We start from the raw sequence: 19506 nt of genomic DNA on the forward strand, positions 1-19506 counted from the left end.
TTTAGTTCTTAAAATACTAAACGTACATTTACCGTACAACTCAGAAATTTTCCTCTTGGGAATTTATTCCAGAGATATGAAAATTATGTTCACTAAAAAACCTGTATATAGTTGTTCATAGAAGCTTTATTTGTTACAGTCCCAAACTGGAAACATCTAAAATTTTGCTTAATTGGTGAGTGATTAAACAAACCACTGTAATCCATACTGTGAAATATTATTCAGCAATGACAAAGAACTGTTGCTCCACATAGCAATTGAGATATCAAGGGCACTGTTTTGAGTGAAAAAACCAGTGTCAACAGATAACATGCTGTGATCTGTATCACATGACTCTGTTTATGTTATGTTGTTGTTGCTAAGTTGTGTCCAACCCCAGGGATTGCAGTGCGCCAGGCTTCCCTGTTCTTCACTGTTCCTGTAGTTTGCCCAAACTCATGTTGATTGAGTTGGTGATGCCATCCAACCATCTCATCCTCTGTTGCCCCTTCTCCTCCTGCCCTCGCTCTTTCCGAGCACTGGGGTCTTTTCCAGCGTGTCGGCTCTTCACGTCAGGTGACTGAAGTATTGGAGCTTCAGTTTCAGCATCAATCCTTCCAATGAATATTCAGGGTTGATTTCCTTTAGGATTCACTGGATTAATCTCCTTGCAGTCCACGGGACTGTCAAGAGTCTTCTCCAACACCACACAGTTCAAAAGCATCAATTCTTCGGCACTCAGCCTTCTTAATGGTCTAACTCTCACATCTGTACATGACTACTGGAAAAACCATAGCTTTCACTATGTGGAATTTTGCCAGCATTTATTTATGTTGTCTACCTATTTATGTTGCATTCTCCAAATGACAAAATTATAAAGATTAATGACTGTTGACATTTAAGGGTGAGGAGGGAATGGCTGTGACTGCAAAGGAGTAGTGGGAGGGTGACCTTTGTGGAGATGGAATAGTTCTGTATCTTACAGAGGTGGTAGTTACAGCAGTTCACACAAGATAAAATGATATAGACCAATAGATACACATTGTTCCAATGTCAGATCTCTGGGTTTGATATTGTGCTGTAATTATTTAAGATATAACTGTTGGAAAAACTGGATTAAAGGCACATGAGCCTCTCTACTACCGTTACAGCTTCCTGTGAACTTTTAGTTATTTCAAAATAAAAAGTTTTTTTTAAAATAAAAACTTGTGTTTGATTACCTGTTATCTGCCAGCAATTTTACTTGAACTTTTAGATCTCTCTAACTTTCCCTGCAAATTATAGGTATTCTCCCCACTTAACAGATGAGACTTAGGAGGCTTCATTTGTTTTTTTTTGAAATCAGATGCATCTCTTAGGATCAAGAAAATCTGGTAAATTGCCTCAGGTCAAGTGACTGGTGAAGAACTACAGCAAGCTTTAAACCTGGCTGCCTCAGTCCAAAAGCCCATGTCCTAAAAAAGAAAAAAACAAAAAGAAAACAAAAAAAACAAAAGCCCATGTCCTTTCTCACCTCCTGCTCTTAGTACTTGTGTCTTGGAATTAAGTAAAAGTAGGGCTTAATGTTGAGGTGAGGGGAGTATTTATTTATTTATAATGTTAAATGATAATTTAGCATTATAGGCTAGATAAATGATAAATGACACAGAAATGAGAGGTATGTTGATCCAGAGATTAGAAACATAAGCCCTTTAAAGTTACTTAGAATTTAGTGGAAGGGTCAAGGAAGTAAAGACATAATTATAATAGATCTTATAAAAATACTAAGATAAAACTATATAAGAAGCTTTTTATATATATAAGAGGTTACAGGCTTCTCTTCTCCAGAAGAGAGAAACCTGTAACCTCTCCTGGGGCAGTGGAAGGTTAGCAAACAGGTTTAGCGTGTTCTTGTTGCTCAGAGACATGGCGCTATAGAAGCCGTGAAGAGAGACAAAAAGACAGACAGACAAATTGAAGTTTGTTTGATTATCCCACATCCTGTAGTTTGAGAAAAATACTAGTAATGAAAGTAGGTAATGAGAGCAGGGGAAAGGAAAGAAACAGTGCAATCATGGATGAGAAGAGCCAACAGGATATCACTGCATGGTTTCTGTACTAGTTACTGAAGGTGAGCTGCAGGTTGTTTTAAACTTCCTAGAGGCAAAGGCAACAAAGAAATTGTAGTTAAATAGTTTATGATCCAAAGGATAAAAACAAGGAAGTACATTTTTTCCTGAAACCGGAGACCTGAGCAAAGTTCTTCATGAGGGTTCTGTCCTTTTTTAATTTATTGAAGTATAGTTGATTTATAATGTGTTAGCTTCTGATGTGTATAGCAAAGTGATTCAGTTATATGTATATTATTTTTCATATTATTTTCCATTATGGTCTATTACAGAATATTGAATATAATTCCCTGGGCTATACAGTAGGGCCTTATTATTTATCCATTCTGTATCCCTGAGGATTCTTACAAAGAGGGTTCTGTAACATAGTATATAGCACTTTTTCAATAAATTCCCTAATAGAGGTTTTAAAATCAGTTTGGCGAGATTGTTTCTTTTTTCTTAATTAATTTTTATTGGAATAGAGTTGCTTTACAATGTTGTGTTAGTTTCTACCATACAGCAAAACGGATCAGCCATCTGTATACATGTCTCTCCTCCCTTTTGGACTTCGTTCCTGTTCAGGTCACCATAGTGCTTAAGGAGAGTCTGTGTGAGACTGTTTCTTACAGTCTGTCTAGAAGTTAGGTATATACTGAAGACGGTGGAAAGGGCTTTACAGGCAGTAGGCCTTGGATCACAAATGGAATTTGTTCGTCTCATTCTCACTGTAATGAAGCACCATAAGGCTACAGAAATTACCTCAAATTTGCACTTTCAAAGAATTTTTAGCTGTTTTTGAGAGAAGACCAAAAAAGAAGAGAGTAGGAGGTATTGCTGCCATTCAGCCTGGTTGTGATAAAAGCTCAACTAAACAAATAAGTGCATTTACAGTTACCTTTTTGCTTTTTTTAAAGAAAAAGTTTCTTCACATTTTTTCTCCTTTCCTGGGTTTGACAACTTAAATTCTTTTTTTTTTTTTTAACTTAAATTCTTTACATGTAAATCTCACAGGTTAAGGTGCCTTGTTTTACTGTTGTTTAGTCGCTCAGTTGTGTCCAACTCTTTGCAACCCCATGGACTATAGCCTGCCAGGCCCCTCCGTCCATGAGATTTCCCAGGCAAGAATACCAAAGTGAGAGTTGGGTTAAAATAATGACTTTTCTCGTCTTCTTGAGCATAATAAATATCATTGTACTACACTTAGTTATATGTAACTCATGACCTTTAGGATACTTCCTTATATATGTGACAAATATTACAGTTTATATTTTTAAAGAAAATTTTGTTGATTTTGATAGTTTGGAAAGAGCTGTCTCTAGTTCTTTGAAAAGGGCACGGTTATAACAAAAAAAATAATGCTAGAGCTAAGAATAATGTTACATAAGGGGTTTAGCAATTTTAGATGCTCTTTAAAGACCAAAATTGTTTTTTCTTCTTTTTACATCTTACACCAACATAGTACCTTGGATATAGTAGGTACTCAGTAAATATTTGTTAAATATACAAGACAGATCTTATGGAAAAGGACCTTTGTGCCACCACTTTATCTCAGATATTTCTTTTATGGCATTTACATACTGTATATGTGTTTTCTTAAGTAAACAATACATTCTCCTTGAGCAGATACTTAACCTATCTTTGTATCTTTTGAATTTAACAAAATTCTTAACATATTATCCTTATTCAATGACTCTAACATTTTTTTTTTCCTTTAAAGGCATTTGGATACCTTCGTGATAGAAAAGGCCCTTTTCTTCATCCGTTGATGGTTTGCTAGTGGGCTGGGAAAGGAAGCTGTGGTCCTCCACTTTAGTCAGCAAATACTTGATTGATTTGGTATCAGTATTTAGCTTAGTCAAGTAAGTTACTGATATGTTCAAAAGGATTTTTCTAAAGAGTTGACATATTTTGATAACAATAATTAGAAATTTAATTCTAAAGAATGCCTAATTGGTGATTTTAATGATAATAACATAATTATTTCAAGACTGGTTCCTTGTCTGCAGATACAAGTATTTGGCAATTTTTCTAAAAAATCAACGCTAAGTTTTTTTGTTTCTAAGCTGAAAATTGTCTTGAGAGTTACAGCTATATAAACCTTAAAAGTATTTAATTAGTATATATTTTTCAGATAGGTAATATAGTCACGTGGGATGAAATTCAGAAAAAAGATACATAGTTAAGTTTCCCTGCCAGGGAAGCAAACCTCCTTTCTTGAATCCAGTCACCTAGTTGTTCTCCTCAGAGGGAAGCTAAGGAAATCTTTTAATGTGATTATTTTCTTTCTCATTACAACAGATTGAAGATCTCAAACAGACAAATCATGGGTTGGAAGAATATGTTAAGAAACTCTTGGATAGTAAGGAGGTGGTAAGCAGTCAAGTAGATGATTTAACCAGCCACAATGAGCATCTTTGTCAAGAATTGATTAAAATTGACCAACTAGCAGAGCAACTAGAAAAAGAAAAAAATTTTGTGGTGGATACCGCTGACAAGGAACTTGAAGAAGCAAAGGTACTAGATTTATCACTAATTAGTTTTTTTTTAATTGAGGTATAATAGACATGTTACATTATGTTAGTTTCAAGTGTGCAACATAATGAGTCGAATCAGTTTTTTTTTTAATTGAGGTATAATAGACATGTTACATTATGTTAGTTTCAAGTGTGCAACATACTGAGTCGATATTTGTATGTATTGTAAAATAATCACCGTAACAAGTCTAGTTAACCCCCAACTAACTACTGATCAGGATTTTAGTTCTATTTAAACATCATGCAATTATTAATTCGGGCTTCCCTGGTGGCTCAGTGGTGAAGAATCCACCTGCCAATGCAGGAAACGTAGGTTCAATCCCTGGGTTGAGAAGATCCCCTGGAAATGACAACCCTCTCCAGTATTCTTGCCTGGAGCATCCCATGGACAGAGGGGCCTGGCAGGCTACAGCCCATGGGGTCAAAAAAAGAGTTGGACACAGCTTAATGATTAAACAACAACAAATTATTAATGCAGTAGGAAAAGTGACATACTCATTTATATCATCTGAAGGTTTTTTGGATTTGACATTGTAATTAATTGTCTATTCTAAGGATTAAATTATATTGTGCTTCATATTTTATTTCTTTAAAAAAATTTGCTCAAAAAATTTCCCAAGTAATATGTGCTCGTGCTCAGTGGTATCTGACTGGCTGCAACCCCATGGACTGTAGCCCTCCAGGCTCCTCTGTCCGTGGGATTCTCCAGGCGAGAACACTGGAGAGGGTTGCCATTTCCCCCTTCAGAGGATTTTCCAACCCAGGGATCGAACCTGCAGCTCCTACATTTCCGCACTGGCAGTCGGATTCTTTACCACCGAGTCACCTGGGAAGCCCAAGTAATACATAGTCACAGTAAAAGCTTTAAGCAATGGGGATGTTCTATATGTAGAAGAGTTCTCTTTCTCCTTAATCCTTTTTTTTTCTCCTTAATCCTTTTATCTTCTGCAGAGGTATCTGCCAACAAATAGATATGTATATTTCCATTCTTCTTTTTTGTTTTCACACACACACACACGAAATTTATTTCACACTTAAAAAAAAGATGTTTTTCTTAAACCTCAGTTTTAAGTTTCTATGTGGTCATATTTATCAGTCTTGACCGACTTCTGAGTTTTGATCTTTGATGTTTTTGAGTTCCCACTCCCTTTTTAAAACATTTGAATATATTTTACCTTTTTAGAGCAGTTTTAGGTTCAGAGCAAAATGAAGCAGAAGGTAGAGAGATTTCCCATATACTCCTTGCCCCCACATATGCCTACTGTCCCCCATTATCAGCATCCCCCAGCAGTGGTGTATTTGTCACAGTTGATAATGAACTGACATCATGATCACCCAGAGTCCACAGTTTGCATCAGGTTTCACTCTTAATGTTGTACAGTCTACAATTTGAACAAATGTAAAATGACATATATCTACCATTATAGTATAAAACAGAGTAATTTCACTGCCCTAAAAATATTCCTCTGAAAATCTCCACCTAGTTTTGATCATTGTTTGGGAAGGCCTTCTCATCTCAAAAACAACAAGAATATCTTCCACAGTTTTAAGAGTTGTAGTATATATATTTAAAGTTTTAATCCTTCTGGAATTTCTTTTTGTTCTAGTATGAGGTAGAGTTGACTAATCCTTTCTTCAGTCACTGATTTGAAGTGCCATTTTAACAGCCACTAAATTCTTATATGTGCATAGATATGTTTCTAGACTTTTTGGTTTCATTGATTCATTTGTCATTTTCTATGCCACTATCATATTATTTTAATAACTAGCTTTATGATTTTTTTTACATAAAAACATTTGTTTATTTATTTATTATTTTAAAATTTTGACCTTGCTGGGTCTTCGCTGTGGTACATGGGCTTCTCTTATTCTGGAGCATGGGTTCTAGAGCACATGGGGTCAGTAGTTGCAGTGTGCGGGCTCAGTTGCCCTTGTGGCATGTGGCATCTTAGTTCCCCAAATAGGGATCGAACCTGCATCCTCTGCATTGGCAGGCAGATTTTTCAATCACTGGACCACCAGGGAAGTCCCATGATATTTTGATAAACATTTTATTTCTTGATTAAATTTTGGTACTCAACCATGACCTTTAGAAGATAGGAATTTAAGCAGTATTATAAGATGAAAGTTTCATTTCTCTTTGCTGTCTAATAGCTTATAGGCAAGACACAGAGTATGTCTGAAAGCCAAAAACCAACCTATTGAATTTTTAAGTGAAAACATGTGATTGATTTTATTAATCACTAAATTAATAAATTGTTATCTGTGAGAAGATAGTTTCCCAAAGCTAATTGTTGTTGCATGTTAGTTCTTGAACATCCTTTTAATGCATTCTTAGTAGCATATGATAAAGCACTTAATGATCTAGCTGCAAACATAAGTTATTAAAGACATTATTTATTATAGTAATTTGAAACATAAGAGCTAGTTATGAACACCAGGCTGGTATTTGCTTATCTGCAGTAACCTCACTTACTTAAAATGTGTAAAAGATGAGTCTGTAGTAGTGAAAAGTCTGAATAATGGAATACTCAAATACATGAAGTTTATTACACTATCTTCTTTAATAGTGTTGCCTGGAGGAGGTCCTTAGAAGAACTACTTGAGAGAGTAGATAAGAATGATTTGATTTGTGTTTAATTTGCAATTTATCTTATAATGGTTGCTGCCGAAGTCTTTGGAGGATATTCAAAAGTAACTTAGGACTTCCCTGTCGGTCCAGTAGTTAATAATCCTAGCTTCCAAGCTGGGAGCATGGGTTTGATCCCTGGTGGGGGAACTAAGTTCTCACATGCCATGTGGCCAAAAATATAAATAAATGTAGCTTAACTATTTTAAACATTCTTAATAAATTCTTTTGTTTGTATTGTTTCTTTTAAAATAATAGTTATCCTTCATTCACAGTTTAATGGTAAATTGAGTTCAGTCTTAATTATAAAAATTATCAAAAAACACTGAATTGATGTTTAATTATGTCTTTCTTGTTTTCTTCTTCAAATTTGAAATTAACAGCATTCCTTCCCAGACTGTGGGAAGCCTAGTTGGCCAAATTCTTCTATAAGGAGAATGCCTAGTTTTGAAGTATTGATTTTAAAGGGTTGTTAGAGTCTGTGTTCTAGAGAGAGAGTCCTCTTTCAGAATGAACCTTCTGCTATCAGAAAGGGAGAATTTCAGGAATGGAAAACATCTAAAATAAAAGATCTTGGATTTACCTAAAACTGAAAATATTAAATTTGTAAATGGAAATTCTGTCCATCTCAGAAGAGAGTGTTTCTAGGAAAGAGATATCCATATATGTATAATGTGGAAAGTCTGGTGTACTTGAGAATTGGAAAGCTATTTGTAGAAGAGGTGGGCTGCAGTTTTAGGGAGAGATAACATTGTTGATACAGGGAAAGTATTAAAAAGTTAACAGAGAGAGGACACAATGGAAATAGGTCCTTTTTGTTGGTGAAAGATCCTGAAATGAAAGCACCAACCTCAATGAACAAATGTGCCACGTAGAATGGGGATTAGAAAAAATGCATGACCTGTGCTGGGAATATGAACCCCAGTGCATGTTGTTATCATCAAGTCACTGGGTGTACAGTTTAGACATCCAGTCCCAGGGTAGAGAGTCTTTGTCTGATTTGTGAGATGAGACTTGAAACGAGAATTTCTAATCTGAGAGATGAGAATGTTTGGGTTCCTATACTGTTTAAGATTGTGCTTTAGGTATGTGGAAGTAGAGTCTGAGGCTAAAGCTACTGTTAGTTTGTCTAGAATTGAAATAGTATTAATTTTATTTACTCAGAAGAGTTTATTTTTAGCCATGTTTTTAAAGTCCACTGAGTAACTTCTTTCCATCATTTATTCCATTAAAATGTTTTGAGGAACTTCCCTGGTGATCCAGTGGTTAACACTTTACCTTCCAGTGCAGGGGTTGCAGGTTCAATCCCTGGTCCGGGAGCTAAGACCACCTATGCCTTGGGGCCAAAAAACCAAAACACAAAACGGAAGCAGTATTGTAACAAATTCAGTAAAGGATTTAAAAGTGGTCCACATCAAAAAAAATCTTAAAAAATAAAAAAATGAAATGTTTTGTTTCTTCATACAATTTATATTTCTAATTAAAAACGAGGCCATTATTGGATAGCATGACCGATTGAATGAATATGAATTTGAGCAAACTCCAGGAAATAGTGAAGGACAGGGAAGCCTGTTATATTATCTATAGCCATGTAACAAATTACTATTGAACTTTAATGACTTCAAACAACAAATATTTACATCTCACAGTTTCCAGTGCAACTTAGCTGAGTAGTTCTGGTTCATCATTTCTCAGGAAACTGTAATCAAGATGATGGTCAGGCTGTAGTCATGGCTTGACTGTGTACTGGTAGATTTGCTTTTAAGATGATTTATTCAGATGACTCTTGGCTTTTGACAAGAAACTTAGTGTCTTGGGCTTCCCTGGTGGCTCAGTGGTAAAGAATCCATCTGCAATGCAGGAGACTGGGGTTCGATCCCTGGGTCTGAAAGATCCCCTGGAGAAGGGAATGGCAACCAACTCCAGAATTCCTGCCATGGACAGAGGAACCTGGTGGGCTACAGTCCACAGGGTCACAAAGAGTCGGACACAACTGAGTGACTAACACTTTCGTTTTTCACTTACTTAGTTCCTTGCCAGGTGGACCTCTCCCTAGGTTGTTTGATATATTCTTTGTGGCAGCTGGCTTCCCTCTGCCACAGTGATCCAAAAGAAACAAAAAGGAAGAGTTTCCAGTCTCAAAATTTACACACTGTCACTCCCACATACCTTCTTAGTTAGAAGAGAGTCCCCAAGTATAGACAGCACTTAAGGGGAGGGGAATTAAGCTCCATTTTTTGCAGGCAAGAGGATCAGAATTTTGAGACATTTTAAAGCTACCATGAAAAAAAAAAAATAAAGCTACCATGACCATAAGCCTACTTTTATCTTTTCACTTTGAGTTTATCATATACGACTTAATGCAGTGTTTCCCAGAGTGTTGAGCACAAGTTTCTGAAACATGAAGAAACAGAACTGTAATTTTATCATCACTAGTTTTGTCATACAATTTATATTTTTAATTAACATAGGGCCATTATTAGACTGGATCTCTGGTAACTCTTGTCATTACTGTTACTTTATATGTGATTCAGTCAAAAATACTTTAGAACCTACCATGTGGAAGACAAAGCATAAAGCCTGTGTATGTGTCTAACCCACGGCCCCAACCACACATACATTGATTCCCTCCTCTCTCTCCCCTGCTTCATTTTTCTCTAGCACTTTCCTCCTTCCTCCCTCCCTCTGCTGTAGCCACACTGACCTCCTTACTGTTCCTTGATTTAGCAAACAATCTTTTCCTTTTTGCTATAGCTGTATGCTTTGTCTGGAATATTTTTCTTCAGTTTTTCAATGGTTGACTCCCTCAGTGTGGACTTCCCTGATCACCCCATTTTAAATTTTATTCTTTGTAAACACTCCCAATATCCTTAAGGATATTACTCCTTTTTTCTAATGTACTATATAATTTATTTTTAGGTTTATTTTTTGTCATCTACCAACTAGACTATAAGGTGTCCAAAGGCAAGGATCTTTGTCTATTTCATTCCCTTTTTAAAAATCTAAAGTATAGAACAGGTGTGAGTGTTCATTATATTTTTTCTTGAATGACATAATCACTCTCTGATATATACTTTACCTATTATCTTTTATTTTTCTCTTTTCAACTAGAATGTTAGCTCCATGAGGGTAGAGGTTCCTGTTTTATTCCGTGCTATAACCAGCATGTGAGACAATCAGAAACACAGTAAGATCCTCATTGAACAATTGTCAAGTGAAGACAGTAACATCTTTTCATTTGGGCCAGTTATAAAATTTTTTTTCAGAGTGGAATAAGCATTAAATTTTTTTATCTTGATAAAAGTAATACATTTTTTTAAAATAGAAGAGTATAATGAAGAAAATAATATGTACCATAATCACACCTTGCTATACCTAGACATAATCTATCTTGCTCAGTTTACATACTATTGATTATAGTCCATCTGTATTTGGGATATGTATGTATAAATTCATTTTTTACCAGAATGTGTCATACTGGATAAAATTTTTGACAGTGTGAGTTTTTATACTTAATTTTTATGAACACCTTTACACATAGACCTATGCCAACAAAGTTCCATCTAGTCAAAGCTATGGTCTTTCCAGTAGTCATGTATGGGTGTGAGAGTTGGACCATAAAGAAAGCTGAGTGCCAAGGAATTGATGCTTTTGAACTGTGGTGTTGGAAGAAGACTCTTGAGAGTCCCTTGGGCTGCAGGGAGATCTAACCAGTCCATCCTAAAGGATATCAGTCCTGAGTATTCATTGGAAGGACTGATGCTGAAGCTCCAGTACTTTGGCCACCTCATGTGAAGAGCTGACTCATTGGAAAAGGCCCTGATGCTGGGAAAGATTGAAAGCAGGAGGAGAAGGGGACAACAGAGGATGAGATGGTTGGATGGCATCACCGACTCAATGGACATGAGTTTGAGCAAGCTCCAGAAGTTGGTGATGGACAGGGAAGCCTGGCGTGCTGCAGTCCATGGGGTCACAAAAAGTTGGACACGACTGAGCGACTGAACTTACACATAATTCAGAATAGATCCACATCTTTTTAGTGTTTAGATAGTAGTGAAAATTAAAGCATTGAAAATTATTCAAAATTATATATAAGCTTATCCAAACTGTACATGAGTTATATTCCATACTACAACTAACCCTTTAGTATTTCATAAACTAAAATATAACTGCCAGAGAAATCTTAGAACTTTGGTCTAAAGGATAAATGAGAAGAAATAATTCCAGAAAATTCAAATTTTAAAGGGAAACATTTTAGTTTGGAATAACAAAGGAGGAGGTTATAAATTGAGAAATAAATCCATTAAACTAATATGCCAACTTTTAACAGAGATTTACAGCTTTGCATAAAAACATAACCACTATTCCCTGGGAATGTACAGTCTAGTCATAGACTAAATATATGACTACAAGGCTGTTAAGACAGTGTCATAAAACTGATACAAAAAGTATTTTGTTGGTTGGATTGAATTAAACTATTAAAAGAGCTCACAGGAAAGAGTAATCATTTCTGACTTGGGAAAACTTAACTTCATTCTAGTCATTCTTTTGACTTCCTTATTCTCATCTTCAGAATTATAATTAGTATTAACATTTTCTTTTAGTTTATGAGCAGTAGTTTGGTGACGTGAAATCAATTAGTTTTTTATACAAAACATTAGATAATCTAAAGGAACTGCTTCATTTCATTCTAGGTTCTTTTACCATCAAAAGTAGGTAAATATAAAGGAATAAGTTACCTTTTCTCTCATAAAATATTTACTGTCTGCATGATTTTAAGTGGCTTCTGTTTCTTATGCTCTCTTTCCAACAAAAGCAATTTAGACATTTCCCACCTAAATAGCATTTTTTTCTGGCTTGTTTTTCAGATTGAGCTCATTTGCCAGCAAAATAATATAAAAGTATTGGAAGATACAATAAAAAGGCTTAGATCTGTAAGTACATTTTTCACAAATAAATGTTAAGGAATCACTTTTGTTCTGTTAGTAGGACTGCAAAAAGTTATACATATGTTTTGGCTCTCATGTAATTTGTGAAAAATAAAAAAGTGTTTTGTTTTCTAAAATCAGCACTCTCCCTGGTGGACAGGAGTCCTCCTATCTGTAAAAGCAATGCTGTTCTTGCTCCCTTTCCTTAGTCCGTCCTTTCTTAGAGCTAGAGAGAACTTTTGCTTGGTTTTATTAATGTTCTTAGCTGTTACTTGATTAAACTGATGTCTGTGAGTAATTTAATTCTCAAAATATAAGCTGTATTTGTTTACACATTAACTTTTATCCCTCTTAATAATAAATTTTTTAAAGTCAAATGTTGTTACTTAGTTCTGAGTAATATGTTCTCTTTAACAATGTGAGATGAAAGTTGCTCTGTTTAGGTATTTTAATGTTGTCATTTAAAATATTTGAAACACCCTCTCTAAAAGTATGTCTGTACTTTTATCCCAATAAAGTATTGGTAAATAAATGTAAAACAAATGCTTCTAAATATATTAAAGTGAATGGAAATGCACTTGAAAGTATATACAAACAGAACATCCAGCATTCATTTAATTTATTCAATTATTTTATTTTGTTCAGTAAATTTATTAAATTAATCCAACTTTATTCATTGAACAATTATTGAATAAAACTTGAAACTATAAATAGATGCTTTAATAGCATACAAGTTTCTCTAAGCAAATTAATTTTATTTCTAGAACTTGTAACTAGGTCTCTTATAAGAAACAATATTGGCCTCTGAAATTTCTTTACTATTGTTTCTTCAAAATTATTGTGTCAGCATAGGGACATTTTCAGTGAAATAAAAATACAGTACATTCAGAAATCCTGGAAAAGAAAGGTACTAAGTGCTTTTAATTTTTTTTCTAACTGCTTTTTAAAAAATATTGCTGAATTATTATTTTTTGAATTATTTCAAAATGCTAAATTTATTATTTTTAAGGATCCTGTTTGCTTTCAACTTTCATTTAGAAAATGATGATATAGTTTAGCTTGAAATAATGGCCTAATTTTTTCCTCCTTGGCAAGATAATTTTAGAGACTGAAAAAGCACAAAATAAATCTCCTTCCAGACTTGATTCCTTTGTCAAAACTTTAGAAGCAGACAGAGATTACTACAAGAGTGAAGCTCAAAATTTGAGAAGGATGATCAGAAGTAGATCTAAAAGCCCACGACGCCCATCTCCATCTTCTCGGGTAGGTGTTTGGAAACTTGTAAATGTTTTGGAATTTTTTGCTGAAGCAGTGGATTTTATTTTTTGATTCACCTAATCTGGAAATAATTCCTTTTAATTTGGCATGACTTGGTGTCTCAAGGAGAATGGGAGATGGAGCTCTCTTTGGTGGCACCGTGGACCATCAAAATTGGTCCTTTATCCCCAGCATTAGTAGTGGTTGGGGGGTAATCAGACAAATGTGGAGCAATCTGGGATGATGTTGTTTAAAAGAGAAGTGATTTTTAAGCTTTTTTTCCATTATTTCATTATATACTCATGTTTGCTTAACCAAAAATTGTGTGCTGCCACCAGTAGTGTGTGTGTGTGTGTGTGTTGTTGTTGTGTCCGACTCCTTGCAACTCCATGGACTGTATTAGTAACACATGTCAAAGAAGAATTTCACATTTTAAAAAAAAATTTTTGCTGAAGTATAGTTGATTTACACTGTTGTGTTTAATTTCACTCTGTACAGCAAAGTAACTCAGTTATACATACATATTTTCTTTTTCATATTCTTTTCCATTATGGCTCATCATAGGATATTGAATGTAGTTTACTTGTGGTATACAGAAGGACCTTGTTGTTTATTCAGATTTCTCATGTAATAATTGTAGGGTACAAACTGTGATGTAGAGCTTTTGAAGACAACTAGAGACCGTGAAGAACTCAAATGCATGCTGGAAAAATATGAGCGTCATTTGGCAGAAATTCAGGGTAATGTCAAGGTTCTCACATCTGAGAGAGACAAGACCTTTCTTCTGTATGAGCAGGTAAACTTATTTATACGTAAACAAAATATGTAAATACTAGCATTCAGGTCTGTGTGCGTGTTTGTGCGTGCTCAGTCACTTCAATCGTGTCCAACTCTTTGTGACCCTAGGACAGTAGCCCACTAGGCTCCTCTGTCCATGGAATTCTCCAGGCAAGAATACTGGAGTGGGTTGCTATTCCCTCCTCCAGGGGATCTTCCTGGCCCAGGGATCGAACCCAGGTCTCTCATGTCTCCTGCATTGGCAGGTGGGTTCTGTATCCCCCCGGGAAGCCAGCATTTATTTACTGCTGCTGCTGCTGCTAAGTCGCTCCAGTCGTGTCCGACTCTGTGCGACCCCATAGACGGCAGGCCACCAGGTTCAGAGATGGGTAAATTCTTTCAGTTCTGTGAGAATACTTAAATCTATTAATCAAATTAACATTTTGGAAGTACCTTTGTTCTTATGATGTTCTTAATGAAATATAAAGTATTTGTGTATGTGTACACACACATGTTATCCTCATACCCTAGAAAGATGATATACATGCATAGAAATAGCCTGATTTTTGAAATAAGAAATGAGAAAAGTGTTAAGTAACCGGATACAGTGAGTTCAAGGTGAAAAGATTTGGATTTGGAGGTTAAAAAATATTAACACATCACTTGTGGTGTACTGTCAATCACTTTAGGAATTGCCATAAAAATTTGTTTAATTTCAGAGAGTAAAATCAATTTGTCGTTTATCTGTATTTTTAGCTTATGATTGTACAACCCTTATTAAACAAATAGCTTCTTTACTCAATTAAACCCCATATATCACCAACATAATTTTTTCAAAAATATCAAATTTTATTAAGAATTGCAGCTACTAAGTGTAAGGTTCTGGGCTTGTTACTCTAAAAGATGGAAAAAATAAGACACTCTTTCCTATTTTTACATTCTAGTTAGGAAGAGAAATATATTGTGTTGTATCTATTTTTTGTTCTTTTAGCATAAGTAGTCTAGAAGATATTATAAGAAATAGAAGAGATGGGTATTTTTTAGTTTTGGCAATTAAGATATTTGCTGGACTATATGGAGTTTAAGTCCTGAAGGAAGGTGGTGTTTCTCTTATCTTGAGAGGGGTAAAAAGGAACATTCAAGCTAAAGGAATGACCTGAAACAAAGGGTAAAGGCAGGAAAAACAGTACGTGAATGAATCCATTTATGACTAGAGCAAAAGGTATATGTCAGTGGAGTGAGGTGGGAGCCAAGGCGTGAGAGGTGGACTGGACTAGAGCAGCAGCTTTCACACTTTTCCTGGGAAGGCCCGGGTGAAAAGCAGCTTGGGCCTTGCAGGCTGTGTGAGCGCTGACCCAGCTGTCAGCTCTGTTGTTGCAGTGCAGCAGCCCCGAGAGATAACAAACAGGAGAATGAGTTTGTTCCTGTTATTCAGTCGCTCAGTTGTGTCCAGCTTTTTGCAACCCCATGGCCTGCAGCACGCCAGGCTCCCCTGTGCTTCAGTATCTCCCTGAGTCTGTTCAAACTCATGTCCGTTAAATCAGTGAGGCCATTCAACCATCTCATCCTCTGTCGTCCCCTTCTCCTCCTGCCTTCAGTCTTTCCCAGCATCAGGGACTTTCCCAATGCGTAGGCTCTTTGTATCATGGGGCGAAAGTATTAGAGCTTCAGCTGCAGCGTCAGTCCTTCCAGTGAATATTCAGGGTTGATTTCCTTTAGGATATGGCTGTGTTACAGTATAATTGATTTATAGAGACACAAGTACTTGAAATTCCATAGAGTGGTGGGTGTGGGAGTCAGGTTAGACTGGGGTAAGAGAGTGGGTGATAAGGAACAGGCAGGGTGTACAAACCATGACACTTAAAAAAAAAAGCTGTCAAAGGAAAAAGAGACAAATGATGATAAATGGGACGGTAGGATTAAGTGACAGTTTTTCAAGATATGGGAGCCATGTGCATGGTTGAAGAAGTAGAGAAAGAGCCAGTGGAGAGGGTGGTATTTAAAGTGAGACAAATAATTAAAATTGAATTAGGGGTATCTTAAAAGACACTTCAGGAAATGAGGTCCAGGAGTCTCGTCAAGGCTTACCTATGAAATTGAAGTAATATATCTTCTTCTGAGACTTAGATACTAGCTGAATAGATAGTGAGCAAAATCAAGAGGAAGTAAGATAAGGGACGGAAGTAGCAGAGTAGGGTATGAAATCACCTGCAGATATGGGATAGACTTGGAACCCAAGGATAGTTGTTGAACCAGTATGTGAAGCACAGGTTGGGTTATCAGTAAGGATCAGTGGGCCTTTCTGTCGGGGTGAAAGTAGTCAAGACATGGAAATGGCACATACATTTTTGTAGAGGAATACTGGAACACTATGATAATATTTATTAAGCCAGTGTTCTGCCTATATTGTGCTGATTTCAAATTTATTACAAAATGGATGATATATATTGTAGGTACTTCTTAGTAAAACACTCTCTCTTGCATTAACTGCCTCCAAATAAATTTTTTTAAATTTTTGGCAAAGATAGTGTAAACCAAACTTATGTTTGTAGATATTCATTTACATTTGGGGCATCATTTGCATTTATTTGTGTAAGTTCATTAACGAATTATATCATTATCCTGCTGCATGCACATTAATTAATATAGGCTTGCATTTTATCTGGCTGGATAGAAGATAGCAGTCTTTATTTCTGTCCTAAAGCTTGTTAAACAGAAGTCTATGTATTTAAATAATAGGCACAGGAAGAAATTGCCCGACTTCGACGAGAAATGATGAAAAGCTGTAAGTCTCCTAAATCAACAACAGCACATGCTATCCTCCGGCGGGTGGAGACTGAGAGAGATGTGGCCTTCACTGACTTGCGAAGAATGACCACAGAACGAGACAGTCTGAGGGAGAGGCTAAAGGTTCGAAAGAATTTTATCTCTGTGAGGATCTGTGAGATGCAAAATAGCAACATTAAGAGCACCTTTGTTTTGTTTTTGTTTTGTAAACAGATTGCCCAAGAGACAGCATTTAATGAGAAGACTCACTTGGAACAAAGGATAGAAGAGCTGGAGTGTACAGTTCATAATGTAAAGAAAAGTCACTTTCGCACTTTGGGCTATAAACTGTCAGTGGCTCCCCACTTTCCCCTTTTTCTGTGTTCAGAAAAGTTGGTTTTCTCAGATAGCATTTGCAATCCTAAGATGTTTAAGTTGGTGTATATGCTGTAAATTGTCACTTTTTCATTATTTATTTTCTTCTAAAAATGTGAGTAAAGTCTTTTTTGTGTTAGGTTGTGTATGCTTTTTGTGTATGTTCTTTAAAGAAAAACCATTAGGGATGCATTCTCAGTGATTTTAACACTTTTTCATCTTCCTGTTTCATTAATGATTACATTGCCAGGGACAGAGAACCTGGCTTATTCTTCCTAAACAGTAGCTAGGGTAGAGAAAATTATAGCAAAATGAAAACCAATGAGAAAAATATATTTACTCTGAATTTAATTGTGAAGCATCACCTTTTTACTAGTTAAGGCTTTGAGATGCTGTCCATATATATTGGAGATATTATGACTATATAAACAGAATTAAGGGAATTCAGCTTTCCGTTACCAACTTTAATTGACTATATTTCTAAATTCATCTGTTTTATGTTGTATAATGAGTTTTTTTTTTTTTAAAGCAATCGACAGGAGTAGACAGAAAAAAACAGGGTTTTTTTTTTCATAATCCCAGTTTGTATGTGTAACTTGTTCATATTGAGCAACAAATAAGAAATCTTCTTGCAAATAGGCTATGTGTGCTATAGTTTAGCTGAACCAGATTGAAAATGTGCATCTACTGTGATAGGCTTTATGGATAAGCTGTGGGCAGCTTGCCCAAGTTCCTACTCTACAGTACCTTGTCCTTGTAGCCTCCAGAAGGTTCACGTCTAATCTGACCATCTCATATACCAGTTTGTACAAAGACAGAATGTCTCTCTTGAGAGAATACTGAGATGTTTTTAGTGATGGCAGTAACCTTGTCATTCTGCTTGTATAGCTTGATGATGAACGTATGGAGCAAATGTCAAATATGACTTTGATGAAGGAAACCATAACCACTGTGGAAAAAGAAATGAAATCACTAGCAAGAAAGGCAATGGATACTGAAAGTGAACTTGGCAGACAAAAAGCAGAGAATAATTCTTTGAGGTAAAGTCAATTACCGTTAAACCAATGGTTTACTATAAATAATAGCTCTGCTTTTTGAAGGATATTTTAGGGTGATAATTAAGTTATTTGTTGACTTTAATTTTTGAAAGGATTATTATGAAGCAGTAGTGGACACGTCAGCACACATTAAATGATTTCCTAAAGGTCAGTTACAGACTGACAGACTGGGAATGCCACACTTATAGGAATCAAACTTCTAGTAATTTTAATCTTGTATTTGCAGAAAGCTTCAGTATTTAGCTGAAATAGCGTTTACAAAGCCCTTCTGGATAAAGAGCATGTTTGACCTTGGCCTTTCACTGTTTAATTTACCTTATAACTTAAATTATGTTCTGGGATCTGAACAGAATAAGAAAACACAAAGGACAGGTTTGACCATAGCTTAGAAAAGGGGTGGTTTAACATCCAATAAAAGCTATAGCAAAGAAGTGAGAACATGTAACAGAACTTCTGTTAACTGAATGCCATGTACTGTGTAGCTGTTCCTACATACTGCTCTGAAGCAGGAGAAATTCCAGTTAAAGCAACCTACAAGCAGTGGTGTAGGGGAGTAAGTTTTTAAAGATCTCCATGTTAATAGTTTTACTTGTAGTGTCTATTGATGTGAGAAATAGAAATTCTACACATTCGCTCAGGTTGAATTTCAGTGTATCTATGAACGTGTGAAAAATAATAGTTCATGAGTGTGAAATACATTATTTAGTCTACAGATAATACTTGGTTCATATACAAATTCCCAAAGTCGCCTCTTTGGTCTTTCAAGGGTCTGTGGTACATATTGATGCATTGGAATCACTTGTCAGGACAGAGAATTACTCAAATTCTTTCCCTTCTTTATTTATTTATTTTTAATTAATTAATTTATTTTAATTGGAGGCGAATTCCTTTACAATATTGTAGTGGTTTTTGCTCATACATTGACATGAATCAGCCATGGGTGTACATGTGTTCCCCATCCTGAACCCCCCTCCCATCTCCCTCCCCATCCCATCCCTCTGGGTCATCCCAGTGCACCAGCCTGAGTGCCCTGCCTCATGCATCAAACCTGAACTGGCGATCCTGTTTCACATATGATAATATACGTGTTTCAGTGCTATTCTCTCAAATCAT

At 35.8% G+C, this 19506-nt stretch overlaps 1 protein-coding gene across 6 annotated transcripts in view; it reads left to right on the forward strand.

Moving 5' to 3' along the window:
• The window catches only part of TSGA10 (testis specific 10), a 92962-nt gene that overhangs the window by 18963 nt on the left and 54493 nt on the right, over nt 1-19506 (forward strand). For 3 of the 6 annotated variants that reach the window (XM_043918627.1, XM_043918625.1, XM_043918624.1), the window contains exons 3-9: nt 4368-4583; nt 12101-12166; nt 13256-13423; nt 14058-14213; nt 16934-17104; nt 17195-17272; nt 18224-18375. In XM_043918627.1, the coding sequence (XP_043774562.1) occupies nt 13373-13423; nt 14058-14213; nt 16934-17104; nt 17195-17272; nt 18224-18375 (608 nt within the window). In that variant the 5' untranslated portion in view covers nt 4368-4583; nt 12101-12166; nt 13256-13372. Of the gene's footprint in view, nt 1-4367; nt 4584-12100; nt 12167-13255; nt 13424-14057; nt 14214-16933; nt 17105-17194; nt 17273-18223; nt 18376-19506 lie in introns of those variants that run through there. The other 3 variants (XM_043918628.1, XM_043918629.1, XM_043918626.1) reach the window with 3 other exon arrangements.

This window comes from Cervus elaphus, chromosome 11 (genome assembly GCF_910594005.1).
Source record: "Cervus elaphus chromosome 11, mCerEla1.1, whole genome shotgun sequence".
NCBI lineage: Eukaryota > Metazoa > Chordata > Mammalia > Artiodactyla > Cervidae > Cervus > Cervus elaphus.